Here is a 19,164-nt window from a genome sequence, read left to right on the forward strand (position 1 = left end):
TTAGTGGGTGAATGTTAATCAGCTAGTGTGCTTATTTAAATCAAGACATTTTTCTGACTTGTAGTCATTTTCATAGAGCCGTAAACCTGTGATCCGCAGCCTAGTTTACATTAAGGTGGCTACAGAAAAAGCAATATCAAATACATATACAGAAATATCACAATCTCATTTATAAAGCGACAGAACGAAAACACAAATACCTTTACAGAAACCTTATTCTCCTGCCGGGACTCTTTCCTTCCCTCCTTTTCTCTCTTCTCTGATTTGCGGCGGATGCGCAACGCCGTGTGCCATGACGAGGACTTCCTGGATTCGAAACCAGAATGCAGGAGAAAAAAATACATATGAAAAATGAGTGTCAAATTGCACATCTTTGGAAAAACGCTTCCGGAATATCTCACTGGTTTCACGCTAAAATGTCTGTCTATTAAAGGGGCAGCATTTTATTTTTAAAAGGGGTTTTAGATCTGTAATAATAATAATAATAATAATAATAATAATAAGAGGAAGAAGTAGAAAATTGATCTAATTTGACCAAATATTTGCTATTTGTAGAAGAAAAAAATATATATATATATTTCAACATATTTACATACTTCATCGCAGTGAACAAAGCTTCCATTATTTATTTATTTATTTACATTTTCTATTCGTGATTTTCTTCTACTCGATTTCTATAAGCACGGGGCAGCTGTGTCTCAGGTGGTAGAGCGGGTCGTCCACTAATCGTAGGGTTGGCGGTTCGATTCCCGGCCCACGTGATTCCACATGCCGAAGTGTCCTTGGGCAAGACACTGAACCCCAAGTTGCTCCCGATGGCAAGTTAGCGCCTTGCATGGCAGCTCTGCTACCATTGGTGTGTGTGTGTGTGAATGGGTGAATGAGAAACAGTGAAAAGCTCTTTGTAGAACCGCTAAGGTTAAAAAAGGGCTATATAAGTGCAGACTATTTACTATTTACCATGTGCGTAACCCGACTCTGAATACACGTAAATTTCTCCGTGTAAATTGCAGACTTTGAATGCAAACTAATATACTCATAAATAAAACTGAAGCGAACTGACCCGCATTATTTTGGGACACATACGTTATTTATCCTGAGTGAGCACTGTTCAGTTTCTATTTAAAGCGTTCTGCTGTTGTCGTGCTTGTTGTCATGAACCGCATCTCAACTCGAAAACCTTGCGTTTAAAACGTTGTAACCGATCGACAAGACTAACTATAAGTAGCGTTAATACTCAGCCAGTTGTTTTGCGTACTTGAGGGTGCTGTGGGTGTAGTCGGGGGCACGGGTGGAGGTGTGGCCCAGCACGTGGGCGGGGATCCAGCCCTCGGCTGCTGGGCCCTGTTCTGTGGGAGCTCGAAACACCAGGAACATGCTCTGCTGGTTGGAAGCCAGGATCTGCACGGCCTCGCCCTGATGCACGCTGATCTCATCCTCTTTTAAAGCCACGTAGTCCTGCGTCACCAGCATGGTGGACACGCCGCTATTGCTGCTGCTGCTGCTTTCACTCTGACAGCACGTACACACACACACAAACACAGATGCAATATTAGTATCAGAACCTGTGTTCGAGCATTTCTTTGAAATGAATTACATATAATGAAGATTTTCAACTTTGTTCCATTTATAAATTCCCACAATGTTCCCCTGACTCAGAACAGATCGAGTCAATCAGCAGACATGTTTGATGTCTGAAGCAGTATCCTTAGACCCCTTTTGTCAATCATACATCATCGTATTAGTCTTTTTTATTTTGTTTCACATGTAAATTGTCTCACTTTAAAGGTACACCCATCGTACTACATTTTACAACAAAGGGGAAAAAAAGGCTATTTCCTTCATCAGTCCGCAATTTCTATCCCTGATTTATTTATTTATTTTCAGGTTTAAAGGCAAACACTATTTATGTATTTATAAGGCGGTGGTCTAGATGTTATTGAGAAAGCCCGTCGTGGACGCTTTTTGGAAGGTTGGAAGAGATTCGGATGATAACACAGAGTATATACAAATAATCCATGTATAAATGGTGCGACCAGAATGAACAACATGGCCTCATTTATCAATCATGTATTAAAGTTGTGTTTAAATTCCATAAGCATCCCTTATTTTACTCGTCTGATGATAAAATAAGCACGCTTAAAACATTCTTTTGACGCCAAACAGATCTAACACCGATATAATACATATGAGCAATGGGGAAATTGTGTATAAATGATTTTTTAAGCCGAGGGTGATCTCACGGTTGGGGTGCCATTTTTATCTCACTGATATTACGTTTACAAATATGTAAAGTAAAGGTCAGCGACGTTTTAAACACAAGTAACGTATTCCATAATCGATATACTACTACAGAAAATCTTCTATTTGTGAATCCCAGGCTTGAAACATCATTTCCTGTATGTAAAGTTTGGTTCCATTTAATCCCAGAACATAATCTCAACCCTGTTACCTGAACACATTCAAGAAAGTAAGAAATATCTGGAATATTCTAAGTTGCGTCGTCCAAAATTCTTGAAAATAATGGGGGGGGTTAAAAGAGCAAAAGGAAAAGTCGTTTTGTTTTCTTTATTTGCAATGATGTGCTTTTTACCAAAATATATAGATTGAAAGTAAATTATTCATGTAAAAAATGATAATTTTGCATTTGTGTATTGTGCTCATTCTAGGCTAAAGCCCTTCAATGAAATTTTTCATTTTTAAAAGTTACATGGTTTAAATGGCACCGGAATTGTGGAATCACCCTGAATTGTTTCTTTCTTTCTTCTTTAAAAAAAATGTTATTGTGAGTTATTGCAGTTATTGTATTGTAGTTAGTCATAGCTAGTAGTTGCCCTGTATAAGTCTGAGAGCAGAAACTGCAGAAGAATGGAGAAAGTGTTTAGTGGCATGAAAGCGATGCGTCAGTTGAGTCAGGAAGCTTCTCTCCATTAAGCAGCTTTAGTTTTAACAGCGTCTTCTTCTTTATGGCATCTTGCAACTTTCCAAGCATGTTCAAAATGTGGCAGCAGGTTGATTAGAAAACAGCCAAACAAAGAATGTTAGTATGGGTTAGATTGCATTTTTGAATTGAGTTCTTTCTAGGGTAGAAGAATAAATAGCAGAGGAGAATGAAATAGATCTGTGTGGAGATCTTTGAAGAAGCGGAGCTATTTCCAGTTATTCCAAGTTAGTAGTGGAGTGTAGACAAGCTTAGGCCACTTGAGCTGGCATGGAAATTCCCTGGTTTTGGAGCCCATCCCGTCGGAAAGTTAGTAGAAAGCTGGAACTAAGCCTGGGTTAGGAGGGAGAATCGGGTCCTTACCCCGTTGCTGTGCAGGGAGTGCTCGCTGGCCGAGGAGCACGTGCTGACGCGGTCCGGTTCCTTGCGCTTCTGGTTCTGCTCTGGAACCGGAGCCCAAATTGAGGACGAGGAGGCTTTGGAGCCGGAAAGGCATGAACTCGGGGGGTTTGTCGAAGGTGAGATTAGTGGTGAATGGAGCCCTGATCGAGGTCTGGACAAAGCAAGGGACATTGGGGACACCGCGGCTCGAGGGGCTGAACGGGCCTCCTCGCGCTGCTCATTCAAGGCGACCTCAAGCGGGCGTGTCCCGAACATCTCAGGGAACGTACCTGATGGGGGGTGGGGCTGCATGGGCTGGGGAATTCTGGATCCACGAGGTCGGGAGCCGACGGCGACGCTGCCGCCTGGGTTTGAAGTGCTCGCACCCACGTGATTCCGCTGGTACTCGATGGGAGACGTTAGTGCTGCGGGACAGAAATAACAGTCAAGAATAAGAAGTATTCACCTGTATTAGTAGGACTTGCTCTAGATTGCATTAATGTATTGTATCTATTTAAAGGAAAGCAAACATAGCGCCCCAATGCTCATATAGAAGTGTGTTACCATTGAGGAAATTCCTCTGGTTCTCCAGGATGCTGCTGATCTGCTGTACCCACGCATGACACACGGATGGGCTAGACGAGTGGATGACGAAACGCTCGGTGCCTCCTGTGGATGACCTCGAGGTGAGAATGAACCTACAATGGTCGCTGTCTGAACTCTCCTCCAGGCCCAACCAACTGACCTACAAACCCGAACAAGACACACAACGCGTCATTTTAAATTGCTGAATTTGTAATGTTGAGAGGTCAGCTGATCTGACAGTGTTTTTAAATCATACAGAAAAATGACATGATACTTTAAATCTGTTTATAGTTATGTTTACTGTTGTGTAGCCTACTGGCAGATGCTGTATAGACAATGCTTTACCCACACAACTGCATGTCTCTTGTGAGTAGAGGTTTCCAATTGGCTATGGTTTGGTAAATATTTTATGCTATGTAAACAAAGTTAGTGTTGTAAATATGGCATAGCCTTGAGCTTCCAAGCCAGTGTTTTTACCTTGATGCTGTTCTTGAACAGGTAGCCTGGTGTGGAGAAGCCCTTCTTCTTATCCAGTGGCTCACTGAAGATGACAATCTGCTCGAAGAGGAAGATGCGCCTCTCCTTGGCTCGGGAGAGTAGGCTGGAGTCCTGATCCGACACCATGAATGTGTCTTGGAGGAGGAGCCGTCCTTGAGCTACAATTTTCCCCTGAACACACACAGAATTTTTTTTTCAAAAAATCAGAACACCGCCCAAATGACCTTTTACACACAATGTAAATTACAGTGTCTCACAAAAGTGAGTACACCCCTCACATTTTTGTAAATATTTGATTATATCTTTTCATCTGACAACACTGAAGAAAGGACACTTTGCTACAATGTAAAGTAGTGAGTGTACAGCTTGTGTAACAGTGTAAATTTGCTGTCCCCTCAAAATAACTCAACACACAGCCATTAATGTCTAAACCGTTGGCAACAAAAGTAAGTACACCCCTAACTGAAAATGTCCAAACTGATCCCAAAGTGTCAATATTTTGTGTGGCCACCATTATTTTCCAGTACTGCCTTAACCCTCTTGGGCATGGAGTTCACCAGAGTTTCACAGGTTGCCACTGGAGTCCTCTTCCACTCCTCCATGATGACATCACGGTGCTGGTGGATGTTAGAGACCTTGTGCTCCTCCACCTTCCATTTGAGGATGCCCCACAGATGCTCAATAGGGTCTGGAGACATGTTTGGCCAGTCCATCATCTTCACCCTCAGCTTCTTTAGCAAGGCAGTGGTCGTCTTGGAGGTGTGTTTGGGGTCGTTATCATGCTGGAATACTGCATACTGATCATGCTCTGCTTCAGTATGTCACAGTACATGTTGGCATTCATGGTTCCCTCAATGAACTGTAGCTCCCCAGTGCCGGCAGCACTCATGCAGCCCCAGACCATGACACTCCCACCACCATGCTTGACCGTAGGCAAGACACACTTGCCTTTGTAATCCTCACCTGGTTGCCGCCACACACGCTTGACACCACATGAACCAAATAAGTTTATCTTGGTCTCATCAGACCACAGGACATGGTTCCAGTAATCCATGTCCTTAGTCTGCATGTCTTCAGCAAACCGTTTGCGGGCTTTCTTGTGCCTCATCTTGAGAAGAGGCTTCCTTCTTAGACGACAGCCATGCAGACCAATTTGATGCAGTGTGCGGCGTATGGTCTGAGCACTGACAGGCTGACCCCCCACCCCTTCAATCTCTGCAGCAATGCTGGCAGCACTCATACGTCTATTTCCCAAAGACAACCTCTTGATATGATGCTGAGCACGTGCCCTCAACTTCTTTGGTCGACCATGGCGAGGCCTGTTCTGAGTGGAACCTGTCCTGTTAAACCGCTGTATGGTCTTGGCCACTGTGCTGCAGCTCAGTGTCAGGGTCTTGGCAATCTTCTTATAGCCTAGGCCATTTTTATGTAGAGCAACAATTCTTTTTTTCAGATCCTCAGAGTTTTTTGCCATGAGGTGCCATGTTGAACTTCCAGTGACCAGTATGAGGGAGTGTGAGAGCAATGACACCAAATTTAACACACCTGCTCCCCATTCACACCTGAGACCTTATAACACTAACAAGTCACATGACACCGGGGAGGGAAAATGGCTAATTGGGCCCAATTTGGACATTTTCACCTAGGGGTGTACTCACTTTTGTTGCCAGCGGTTTAGACATTAATGGCTGTGTGTTGAGTTATTTTGAGGGGACAGCAAATTTACACTGTTACACAAGCTGTACACTCGCTACTTTACATTGTAGCAAAGTGTCATTTCTTCAGTGCTGTCACATGAAAAGATATAATCAAATATTTGCAAAAATGTGAGGGGTGTAGTCACTTTTGTGAGATACTGTATATCCTACAACACACATACATATAACATTATATTTGTTACATAGGGTTAAATTGGGACCCTGGAACATGTGTACTAAACCTGAAGATGGTTGAAGTGTGGTAGACTGGTGCGTCCAGGATTTCTGGCCTTGTCCCTTATCCAATCCACAATAATTTGATACAAAGGTTTTCCAGGGGTTGCATGACTCTCTCTCTCTCTCTCTCTCTCTCTCTCTCTCTCTCTATATATATATATATATATATATATATATATATATATATATATATATATATTTTTTTTTTTTTTTTTTTTTTTTAAATTAGTTGACCAGTAATGCAAAAAAAAAGGTTTCAGGACATCACTCTTTTTAGGCTATTTAACATTAGTGTAGTAAAATGCTGAAAAACAATAGCAAAGCTCGTATCAAACCGCACTTCAGTTAACAGCCATACACAGACTGCTACTGACATTTAGAAAGTTTTAATGGTTTTTTTTTTTGGATTGCTATTTAAGGCCGTATCACTACTTATGAGTTGAAATTGCTGATTCTGGAACTGAGAGCGCGCAGCATGGAAGCTCATGTCCATCAACACAGCCCTCTTTAAAGCTCAATGAGCAGCCTTCCTTGGAGAGAGGAAGCAATCGTTTTTATATTATGGCTTTCTTTTTTCCTTCTTATATGTGATGCCATTTACTCAGTTATTCTTTGTAAATCACCAGCAACATGGCCACACAAATTAGCCTCCTTAGTTGGCATCTCAGTAAATCTTTCAACTGGCAGATACAGCAATCTTCCTCCACGCGAAAAACCCGTTCCATACGGTGAAAGAGTCTTACATCAAAGCCCTGGAGACGTCCCACGTTCATCATGTCATTGCAGCGTTTGGGCACAACACACATGACCTCCACGGCTTTCTGTAAAACATGGAGAAACAAAGCTTTTCATGGAAAGAAACAAGGCAACGACTCATATGTTGGATTAAAGGGCGAGACAGTAGCGCGGCATGAAAAAGGCTGAAGATGGTGTCCTTACCTCTAGTTCTGCCGAATCAACGCCAGCCTTTTTGGAGAACTTTAGGAAATCCTGAAGCAGGAAATGAGCATACATAAACTTGACATTTCATCTCATTGCACTTAGACAACCCATCACAGCAAATTAACAGCAAGACACCTACTATCGGTGCTTTATTACATAAGTTTCTGTATAAATAAATAAATAAATAAATAAATAAATAAATAAATAAATAATGGTTCCCTAGTGTACAATAAGTATTTTTTAATGGCAGCCTAAAAATTAGTCACAAATTGAATTATATATTACAGTTGAGACCCTAAATTGACATATATCCGTTCTAGTACATAAAAACTAGTCCTGTTAATATATTTCTGTAAATATGAATGTAGCAAACATCCTACAGTATGTTCATACCAGCTGCCCAGTCTCGAAAAGGTTCCTTTTTTTTTGTCATTTTCTTATTTAAATCTTTATGTTCATACTCTAAGTGCAGTCAGTCATTCCATAATGGTGTTAAAAGACATCATTACAGCTCATCCCAGGCACTGCAATAAGAGTGTATGAGTCCGAACGACAATCCTCACCTTCAGCAGGAGCTGATACTTCATGATCCTCTGCACGGGTTTGATAAGCAGGTCTGTGATCTGCAGCCTGTGGCCCAAGCGCTGCTTTAGATCCTGTCAAAAGAAAGAAAACTTTCAATATGAAAGCAGGTCCCATCAACCAAAAAACGCCAATGTGGCTCATCGTGAATGAATCATTCATTGGTTCAGATTCGGTTTTTACCTCAAAGTATGTGTCTATGTACTCGGAGACAATGTGCTCAGATTTGGGCTTGTTCTGGCAGTAGACGATGTACATGTGTAACCGGCGTTCCTGTAGGACGAAATACATCAATCAGGATTTATCAACACCATAAATATCACATTTTTGGTAAATAAATAAATAAATATCTATCTATCTATCTATCCATCCATCTATCTATCTATCTCTCTCTCTCTTATATATATATATATATATATATATATATATATATATATATATATATATATATATATGTGTGTGTGTATATATATATATATATATATATATATATATATATATATATATATATATATATATATATATATATATATATGTGTGTATATATATATATATATATATATATATATATATATATATATATATATATATATATATATTTATGTATATATATATCTTATATATATATATATATATATATATATATATATATATATGTATGTATATATATATCTTATATATATATATATATATATATATATATATATATGTATGTGTGTGTGTGTGTGTGTGTGTGTGTGTGTGTGTGTGTATATAACACCTCATGACAGCAATATGATTGTTTAAAACCCACCCACTGAAATGTAAAAACCCAATGGGAATCAGTACATACCTGTTTGATGAACAAGGGCGCTAGCCTATTAGGATCCTCCAGGCACTTTTCTAGTTCGGCCAAGAAGAAGCTATGGAAAAAGTCAATACAAGTACAGAACATGAAGACCAAAGTGTGCTTAAAGCCTGTATATTTACATTTTGACCCAAACAACCTTCAAATCTAAAAAGTATTTGAATCAACAATTGACATGGGTCTAGATTTTGTGACAGGTCGGGTTTTCAAATTTTGAGCCAAATCATGTTTAAAGATTTTGTTAAGATCTGTTAAGATGTGATGGGTCGACATAGTTTGGAGCCATATCAGGTACTATTTAACGTAATTCAAATGCACACCCAAAGGACATTAACACAGTTTGCCCCCAAATCAATATTTTATGAGTCTACATATTAGATTTAGATCTACAATCGGCTCTTATTGGACCAAATTGAGTTAAGACATGATGACGAACCAAACTAAGTATTGATTACTACAGATAAATGTTGACCCACAAAGTATAAAGATCATTTGGCCCAGAAATGTGAAAAGGTCAGTGTTTTACAATTTGGGGCTAAAATCTACTAAGACTTTGATTTTTTGGAACAAATTATCTTGATACCTTTAAGGTCTACATTTTGAATGAAATTCTGTTAATACTAGATCCCATATGCCATTGTAGACCCATATCAGTTACTGATTAACATAATTAAAATGAAGAAATGGAGGAAAATGACGTAATTTGGGCCAAAATCAATATCTAATTAGGGGCAATTTTGGGCTAAATTACATTGTTAATTTGTGGGTCTACATTTTAACAATGGTAATCAATGCAGAATATAGATTTACATTTTTGGCCAAAACAATCATGTTTTAATATTTTGGGTCAAATTGTTTTGGGTCTACATAGTTTGGCTCCAAAATAAAGACCTATATCAGATGTCGATATATATTTGGCCAAATTGTGAAATTTGAATGGTCTGCATAGTTTGCAACAAAATAAAGACATGTGCTGCTTCCAGTGTAGCCATGGAGACTTATTTCAAGCTTTCTTACATGCACATTTAAAAATATTAATTATACAGGTGGATGGAAAACCCTCTATTGTGTGCCAGCGTGTTGGACCACCTACTCTTTATGCCAATCGTAGATCTGATGAATGTTTCCGAACACGATCTTGTCTTTGCCCTTCATGTCATCCGGAACCCCCTCCTCCTTCATCCGGCTCATGTAGCCCTGCAAAGGCACGGAGAGTCCAAGGACGTTGTTACCAGGGAGACAATGGCATGGACGTCAAACATGTGATGGCACAATCTGAGGGGGTGGCACCACCCACAGCCACTAGTTTACTTCCTGTCCCAAGCCTCCACATTGCGCATGAACATGTGAATGGCTGTGTGAGACAGTACTGTGACAGTCACATTCTCAAACTACAAACGTGTCCATGAGGCTTGAAAAGGGTGAGTCATTGGATTCAACCCTGCTTACTGTATAATTATACACATCCTGCTACACACAGCTTCCTATACGGTTCCAGTGCTAACAAGCATCGGACGGCCTCTGAATCTAATTCTAGACACCACAGTCCTACGGTTTGACCTCATTCTTACCTCCACCACCGCACCCAGGTCTCTAACATAGTCTCGCTCTGTCTCCACCAGCTCCAAAAGCACATAGCTGCAAAGAGATAGAGGCAAGGTTAAATAAGGACATCCAAATATCTTGCAAAACCATTCTTCGAGAAGCTAGCCAGGAACAAGCAACAGGCTTTATTGGGTTGCAACCCAACAATTTTCTAGCTAACTTGTTGCTTTGATGTGTTCTTACTTATTAAATGTGAATGTGTAATTACAAAACGTTTGCGCTCGAGGCACCGCTAACATGAGCTAGTTAGCTAGCCTGATTTAGTTTGCTGCCTTCTGAAAATGTCTCTGTAATATACCTAATGCAAACAGCTATCAAAGTCTAATTTTGACCCAATCCAGACCCAAGTGTAATCTATCACCTAATCAGTGGTGACTAAAAGTATAGTATTTAGAGTATAGAGAATTATCTATCTAGTATACCACTGGAACTGTCATTTCCTGTCATTAAAGTTACTGGCCAGTTTTGCTAGCAAGGTAACATTTGGTAAACAATCATATTGTACAAAAGTATTCAAGCTGGCTGGATGACATTATCTTAAATATTAGTTTGTGGTTTTAAAACCAGTATTTTAAACAGAACAGCAAACCAAAGAAAACAAAAAAGTAACGTAAACCATGCTCTTGCTGACCCAGGGATTTATTTTGCCAGAACTTTGATTTAGCAAAATGAACCAAGTTCTCTCGCTGCAGAACCAAAAAAAGTCCAAGGGCTGCAGTCGGATCTAGCTCCTCCATGGGGTTGAGACAACCAAGTTTGTTTCAGGCTAAGTGTGCTTGTTGTTCCATGCTATAGATCATCTCATGGTTAAGATTAGGGGTTAGGGTTAGTTTTATAGGAGGATCAGGTCCAGCTCCACCCCCTGGACTTTTGATCCTGTAGCAAAGACTCTATTGCAAATGAACAGGACTTGTTAAGTCTGGGATGTAGGTGCTTACTGGCGTTTCTTGAGGATGCCTGTCTTGCGTTCATCCATCTCCTCCGCAGGTGAAGAAGAAGAGAGCAGGGAGTTATCTGAGGGGTTACAGGAGAAACTGTTGCTGTCTATATGCTCAACTGAGAGGGAGCTTGGCCGATCCTCCAGATTCTGAGAGACAAAAAAAGAACATAGAGAGAACGGAGGAGTACACTTGCACATCTGGATGAAAATGTTGAGCTTACAGGATTATATGAAGCGCAACATACCATCTTGCTCTTGACGAGTTCCTCAATGGCACTGACAAGTTCAGCAGCACTGGGGGTGTCTGAACTGCTGGGCCGCCCAGAAAGACGGGAAGCCTGAGGGTAGAGAGGTAACTATAATTTTTTTTTTGCATTTGACCCATTCTAAGACCTGCTTTATTTTCTTGCCCCGCCAAGCACTACTTAGCAACTGCTGCTATCTAATATTGCCTCGATCAAGCTTTCATCATCTGGTGCACCAGCACATTCTGGGGAGGAAACACTTGATACCCTGCCCTGAAACCCCGTGAGTGCAGTGGGGGTTTATTCTGTCTAATTCCAAAGCCAAAAACATTCATTCATTCCCCAGTAAGAGCTTTATCTTGGTCAAGGTCGTAGTGGATCAAGCTTATCCCAGGAACAATTGGTGGGAATACACCAATGGATGGGATGCCGGTCCATCATCTAGGGGCAATTTAGATATGCCAACACACTGACAGGTAAGTTTTTAGGGGGTGGCAGGAATCCAGAGAACCTGGAGAAAACCCAGGTATACACAGGGAGAACACTCAGAACTCAGCATAGACAGTAGCCTGACCATCAGATAAAACATGATCCCTGGGTCCCTGGAGACGTGAGGTGACAATGCTACCCACTGCACCACCATGCCACCCAGGCCAAACACCAAACAGTGTCAGCTTAGGATTGGATTGCAGATGGATGCCACTGAACAATGACACCATGACCAAAGTTTGTTCTGCCTGCTTCTGCTGAGATGGTTGAAACCAACCTCAAAGGGCAGCTTAACACTCAGAAGAAAGTACTTTTTCTGTCTTGGATTTCTTGCTACGGTTGGCTTTGTGTCAGAGCTATGGATGGCACTGTCAGGAAATCAGCTTCTGTTTTAAAATCCTAAACCCTAAAACAAATCTATTATATGTGTGTTTAGAGAATGCTTAATCAAGAAGCCAGCCCTAGATAGCAACAGTAACCAAGTGTGGGCAGTACACTTTGGGTGGCGGGGAGGATTATTAACAAACCTTGGATACTTTTTTGCAGTATTTTACCATATCAGTATCATATCAGTTTGGTATACACAGCCATACTCAGTGGCCTTATGTTAATTAATTAAAAACTTTCCGAAGCTTGTTATTCTGTGCAGGTTTCATATTTAATCCAATGTGAATAAATTCTCACCATTGCAGTTCAAGGATCCTGTCCAAATAAGGTACGGGCTGTGGCTGGTCCCAGGACGTGCTAGCCAATAAGGTGCCACTTACAAGGCTTTGGGTGGGGCTTGGTTCGGAAAAGGCTTTTAGGCTTATATATGAGAGTACTTGTAGCACACATGACTTCCTGCTGCATGTGGTGGTACATACTCTAGAATACTCCATTAAAGGGAAGAGGGCATTCTGTGTACTATACACTAGGGTTTAGTTTTGGCTGTGACCAGGTTCGACCAATCAGAACTTGGGTCAAGGGCTGATGGAGTATTCAAACAACCAACATTTGAGCAAAGAAGGAAAGAATCGGAAAAGTCATTGAGGCATTAAAAAAATTGAAAGGATTTAAGAAAGAAGGAAAAGTTATTGTAAAGAAGAAGACTGGCGTTGTTGGAAAAGGAAGCTACATGGAGAGGTAGGGGAACTGGGACAAAACGGACACGGAACAAAAATTAACGTAATGCTTGGCGGGGGAGGGGGGTGGTTAAAGCCACATTAACAAACAGGAGACAAAAAGTCAGTAGTATTAGATTAAAAAAACAAAAGAGTCAAAGAAATCTCAGTTTTAGCCAGCATTCAGGATAAAACGCAGCAACCACTAACTTAACCGCTATCCTCTACTCCATCCACAACAGACAATTCAGCCTGTTAGTTGCCTTATTTTTGCTTGGCAACAAAAAAACAGATTTGAATTACAAAACTGTACACAATCCTTGTAAATAAGGTTTTCTGGTGATATACATTCAGTATCAATCTAGCATAACACTACGTGTACGTGACACTACATACAGTATTTCAGATTTCTTTATGATGGGATTGCTACGTACAGTATAACATTCCTTCCCATCCTAATCAGTGCTAGAGGTGGAGGGGTGGAGCTTTACCTTTTCGTCCTGCGAGTCCTGATGGAGGAGGCTGTGCTGTTGGATCGCCATTGGTGGCGGAAGGGGCACGGCATCAGCGCCCTCTTCTCCCTCTTCCTCTCCACAGCTCTGCATGCCCGAAGAGGACGATTTGGAAAGTGTGCCGCTGCTCAGGCCCTCAAATCTCATCCTCTATAGAGTTGTTTTTTTTGTTTATGGGGGGGGACAATGATGTGTTAATAACCTGTTATTTGAATATAACCTGACCAATCAGAGTTGAGAATTCAGCAGCACTGTGGTGTAATAATAATTATACTAATAATCTATAATATTAAGTGCTAAGCAAATGCGGTTGTAACAATGAACAGCCTCATCTTTGCTAAACATACATAGCGGCAGTGTCACGTGTACGCAAAAACAACAGCTTGGTCATTCGTTTGTCTTCGTCTCTTACCTCCTCGACAGTCTCATCCTGCGGTGTTGCTGCGTTCTCGTCCGAGTCCCTCTGTGATTCGCCGCTCTTGCGGTTCTTCTTGTGCTTATGCGCGAGTTTCTTGGCGTGTCCGTCTGCTTTACCGCTGCTGAGACGCCGCACTGGGCTCGTCAGCCATTTGCGCAGGGTATTTCCTGGACGCTTGGCACCCGGCGAGCCGTGCAGGTGCCCTGGCTGCAAGGTGGCACAGCCTGACATTCCCCCATCATTACTAGACACGGAGAGAGCGTCTGGAAACAAGGATGAAAGGGGTGAAAACGCTGCAATGTGGATTTTAACGCTTCATTAAACCTTTTTTTATTTTAAAATGAATCACATTTATGCAAATGTACATATTTGTACGTTATGCTTTATTATTGAACATGCATGATATACATGAGATAACGTCCAGCATTATAAAAATTATTATTATTATTATTATTTTTAAAACGTCCGATATTATAAAATAACGAACATGGTGGACATAAAGAACACCGCTACACTCAAGCTTTGGGATTTGTTTCTAAAAGAAAACATGGAATTGAACTTCCTAGTTGCCAAATGCAACATAAATTTCTGATCGTCGTCATGGTTACAGTGCAACATAGGTACGTAACGGAGCATGTAAGCATTGTTTCCGTGCTGCGATTACATTTTTGACCACGGACATAAGTGAAAAATTCGGAAAGAGACGTCATTTTGCTCCTAAGTTGCGGAAAATGTAGGATAGGCCGAGCGCCTCGTTAAAAACGACACTAAATCTCATTCATTATACAGTGGATAACTTCACCTGGGCATTACAGACTTAAAGCTAAAACTCTACTGAAAAAATAAATAAATAAATAAAGACCCTGATGCGTATAATAAAGAGTAATGATTTATAATTGCACTATCCGGTGTCACCCAGTTGACGATGGGTTCCCCTTTGAGTCTGGTTCCTTTCAAGGTTTCTTCCTCATGACTTCTAACTAAATCTAGACCTGTACCTGGATACCTCTAAAGCGGTATTGGTTTTATGAATGTGCTAATGTGCTGCTTTATTGTATGAATATTTAAGAGCAAGTCTCAACTGCTCTGTGCTCATGTACATGAACAGTACACATGCTAGCGCACGCTTGATGCCAGAGAACCAAACGCAGCGCCGCTATATTTAGTCGACTGCGTCGTTTTCTATTTCTCCTCTTCTTTTTTATTTTTTAAATAAATTCTGCGTTGTGGCCTTTGAGCTGAACCAAGCTGAGCCTTATGTAAAGCTTGTGTAAGATGTTCTGCCCCGTATCAATCACTCTGATCTCCTCTAGTCTCACAGGTCTTAAATAAGACAGAATTTCGGAAGTTGTTAATTGGGAGATTTTATTTTTGGGATGCTTGTTAATAGAGTCTTTACACTTGGAGTGTGAAATGTGCATGGTTTCTCACCACGTATAACAAAACGTGGCAGGAAAAGAAAAAAAAAAAGGCCCACAGGCTATGTGGAATATATACACACAACAATCAAAGCAGTTCTGCTTGTGGACACGGCTTGTTGAAAGGAAAGGAGAATGACTGGACCGGCTCAAGCTGACAGAAAGGTTATGGTAAGTCAAATAATCAACCGTCTTTACAACCGTGGTGAGCAGAAAAGCATCTCAGACCTCAACGCACAGCAGTAGACCACATTACACCAACTATGTAGCATTTGATAATATTGACAATAACAATAAGTCTTGACCACACTACCTCTTTTCACAGGTATTTAAACCACACAGACCCTGACCTGAAGTTACTACAGGTCAATGAATTAATGAAAAGGGGGACCTTATTACAGACGCAGTAACGTAAACGCCGCTACTCGCGCCTTGAATGAGGTCATGTGGAGGACTGCAGCTGTATTACAATGAGCACAAGATGTGTTCAAAGCCAAGCAATTCCTTCACCAGCACCATATGAATGATTATGATTATGAATATGATTATTATTATTATTATCACATCCCATGTGCCTGTTGTGAACACCGCTCTGGATTTATGGCTGCATCGCGCGCTTGACAGTTAAGGTCCGTAAACAGAGACGCCGACCTGACGAGGCGTTTTTCAGCTGTTGTGCGCTGTGATTTGAAACGTTGCTTTGAACTCTGCAACAGTGACCTCTGAACTTACACACACACACAGAACATCTGCCAAAATAACACAATACAAATATAACACAACCCAGGTCTAAGTGACGAGAATATCCCATGCACTTATATTCAGCTCCATGACATTACGCACTGTTATACTCAGCATCGTAACTGTGATATTGGGTTTTCGTCTTGCGATGCCTTATCCTTTAATGACGGATTAAAGTATCACATTATTCCAAGTGTACAGCTGTATGCTCAAATCTGATTGGTCAGAAGGTGTTCTGACAGTTCTGGGATGCATCGTGCTAATTGTAATACGTTATCACTTCAATTTTAACAACTTACGCAGGACCTCATCTCATACGGCAGACGCACTGCGTAATCGGATATCAAAAGAACAATGTGTCGAATTGTTGATACGGTGACGCACGGGAGTTGAATGTTTATTCAACGTTTATAGAAGGAGTCTCCGGCGCTTGAGCTGTAACGCAGTAAACGTAACATTTTCTGGCACGGGAAAGTCTCCAGAACAGAGGTCTTTGCAATTTCTCATTAACATGAAGAGGAGTTTCTTGACAAGTTGTGTTTATTGCTGTGGCATGGTACAGTATAAGAGGAATAAAACATTTCTTGATGTGCTGCCATTGGAAAATAATCAAATAATAATCAACCAACACTGTTTGGGTTTTGGAAAATACTTTATTGTTTTAATATAACACCATTATTACAATATATACGGAAGATGCTTTTCTCATAATAACCAAAAACACCTTCACTGGATCAAAGTATGCAAGAAAAAGGACATCATTCACTCCCGGCCAAAGGTGCTGCATATGCAGTGACCTGAGAAACAAAAGCCTCTATTCATATCTGTGTTAATGAGCTCTTCCTCCATCAGTCAACTCCAAATCCTCAGCATGAACCGTTCCTTCAGAGGCAGGAGAAAACATGATGGATGGCTTAGGGATAGCTATACTGTAGTACTCATAATACTTCACATATGATGACCCCCCCCCCCCCCCCCCCCCCCCCTTATAAAATCCTTACCCTCGTGCTGGATTATTGTGATATCACTATACGGCTAGTGCCCTGGTGGAATAGAGATTCCTTTATGTTAGTCAGATATTATTATATTAATTAAAAAGGATTGGTGTAAAGCAGGAGCACACCTGCAAACAAGGGGTTTATGTAGAAATTTTACATAAGGTTGCCAGATTGGCGAGAGCGTTTCCAAACTGTTCACAAATGAATTATATAGATCGCATTTAGAGATGCATCTGGTATCAGGTATCGGTCTGATACTGCGCTCATTTATTCATAAAAATGCTCCAATACCAACATTCAATACAACGTGTGATGCATGCCCAGCGTTCATTGCCGTGGGAACAAGCAGACGACACAAAATGACAGCAATCTGGACACATTTCACAATTAATGACAGCAATCAAAGCAAGGCAAGCGGAGGGACTGTAGCATCTTCCTACTATACAAGAAACCTGATGAAAAAAATATTAAATGTAACTCAGCCGGAGGACTTCTTTGATAGCGGCAAAATAAAACGTGGCAACTAGATGAGATGGTTAGGTGAGAGAGAGAGAAAAAAAAACAAAACAGACATTGCTAGTTGAGTGGAAATAACAGCCTTTACCCAGTATTTTGTTCTCGACGCTAGCAGATGCTGACTATGAATGATTCCCGACGCAATGAAAACAAAAGGGTATTTCGATTACAGCTGTAGAGAAACAAAACCCGCTCTTCACTGCAACCCGACTCGATCCGAGGTAACTAGCGAACGCAATTCGTTTCAAATAAACCAGCTAACGTTAGAACAGAACGAAGCAACATGAACAGATCTAAATAAAATGTTCTACGGTGTCGCTGATTGATTAATACGCTGAAAAGAGTGGTATTGATACACCCCTAATGTATCATCAGACCGTTTAATACTAATAAACTATGTGAAGAATTTTACATTTTGTGAGAAAAGATGTGCGACACCAATTTGCCTTTCTTCTCCTTGGCTCATGTGTTCCATTCTATAAACAATTCATTGCATGGAGACATGTCAACATTTGCAAAATAGTTCTGCTCTTTCAATAATTAAACATTTCAAAGTGCAATGATGGAAGCCCGTCCATTTTGTGGCACCTTTAATAATACTAGGTACGGGTGCTTCGATAGTGAAGTCATTATCGTACTTCGTTATTGCTGTTTACCAAAACGTTCATTATTATATACTTAGCTAAGTATGTAACAATATATAATTAGTTATAACTAAGATATATGTTCTGAAAACTACACTGGAATAACGTATGCTTGCGCCCTCTTTTGCACGGATCTCCAGATGTACCAATTCCAATGAAATCTACATTTCTAACCTAATCTACTTATATAACGACATAACTGCCAAAAGGAAACGAGTTCTCACTTCGATTACCAGCATCATCTACCTCATCACCTGAGGTAAAAGTCACTCACTCGACTGATCTCTGTTCACACTAACATCGGTGGGGAAGCGACTCTTCATTGGTCGCTGTTGCGTCTTCTCTGTTTTGATGATGCTGTGACGGTGCAGGAGAACTGCAGACATTTAGACAGCTGGTATCTGATTACAAACTGAGTCGATCGGGCTTATATCCGTTTTGCTACAGCTTGTCCCAACAACTTGATCGACTCACACTTAGCTAGCAAGGTTTTAGACGTCTTTAGGGAGACTTTTTATTGCTACGTTTGTTTCTACAACTTCTGCAGGGAGATGCCAGGACGAGGTTAGAAAGTAGCCTAAACATAAACATTCCAATGTTGTTTTGGCTGAAATATGTTTATGTTTCCACGAAGTACAGGTGTCAAAGTATATTATTGGTCAAAAACCTCAATTCAACTACAGTGATATACAATGGGTTCCACACAAATCTATAGACAACTAGACTTTATCTGTTTAGTCTCGAACACTTTGAGAGTAAAGCCTGATTGGTGCAGTCGGGTGGTCTGGAGGTCTGTCGATGAGAACCGAGCAGTTACGTTATGTT

General features: G+C 40.7%; 1 protein-coding gene across 5 annotated transcripts in view; it reads right to left on the reverse strand.

Moving 5' to 3' along the window:
* The window catches only part of triob (trio Rho guanine nucleotide exchange factor b), a 132,211-nt gene that overhangs the window by 6,719 nt on the left and 106,328 nt on the right, over window positions 1-19,164 (reverse strand). For 4 of the 5 annotated variants that reach the window (XM_053679489.1, XM_053679483.1, XM_053679486.1 and 1 more), the window contains 16 exons: window positions 14,017-14,285; window positions 13,584-13,754; window positions 11,501-11,593; window positions 11,254-11,402; window positions 10,282-10,348; window positions 9,804-9,907; window positions 8,696-8,765; window positions 8,047-8,136; window positions 7,845-7,937; window positions 7,279-7,329; window positions 7,083-7,160; window positions 4,385-4,576; window positions 3,887-4,067; window positions 3,305-3,747; window positions 1,259-1,512; window positions 201-306 (listed from right to left, as the gene is read on the reverse strand). In XM_053679489.1, coding sequence (XP_053535464.1) covers window positions 201-306; window positions 1,259-1,512; window positions 3,305-3,747; window positions 3,887-4,067; window positions 4,385-4,576; window positions 7,083-7,160; window positions 7,279-7,329; window positions 7,845-7,937; window positions 8,047-8,136; window positions 8,696-8,765; window positions 9,804-9,907; window positions 10,282-10,348; window positions 11,254-11,402; window positions 11,501-11,593; window positions 13,584-13,754; window positions 14,017-14,285 — 2,411 coding nt within the window. Of the gene's footprint in view, window positions 1-200; window positions 307-1,258; window positions 1,513-3,304; window positions 3,748-3,886; window positions 4,068-4,384; window positions 4,577-7,082; window positions 7,161-7,278; window positions 7,330-7,844; window positions 7,938-8,046; window positions 8,137-8,695; window positions 8,766-9,803; window positions 9,908-10,281; window positions 10,349-11,253; window positions 11,403-11,500; window positions 11,594-13,583; window positions 13,755-14,016; window positions 14,286-19,164 lie in introns of those variants that run through there. The other variant, XM_053679492.1, reaches the window with a different exon arrangement.

The sequence above is a fragment of the Ictalurus punctatus genome, chromosome 1, assembly GCF_001660625.3.
Source record: "Ictalurus punctatus breed USDA103 chromosome 1, Coco_2.0, whole genome shotgun sequence".
NCBI lineage: Eukaryota > Metazoa > Chordata > Actinopteri > Siluriformes > Ictaluridae > Ictalurus > Ictalurus punctatus.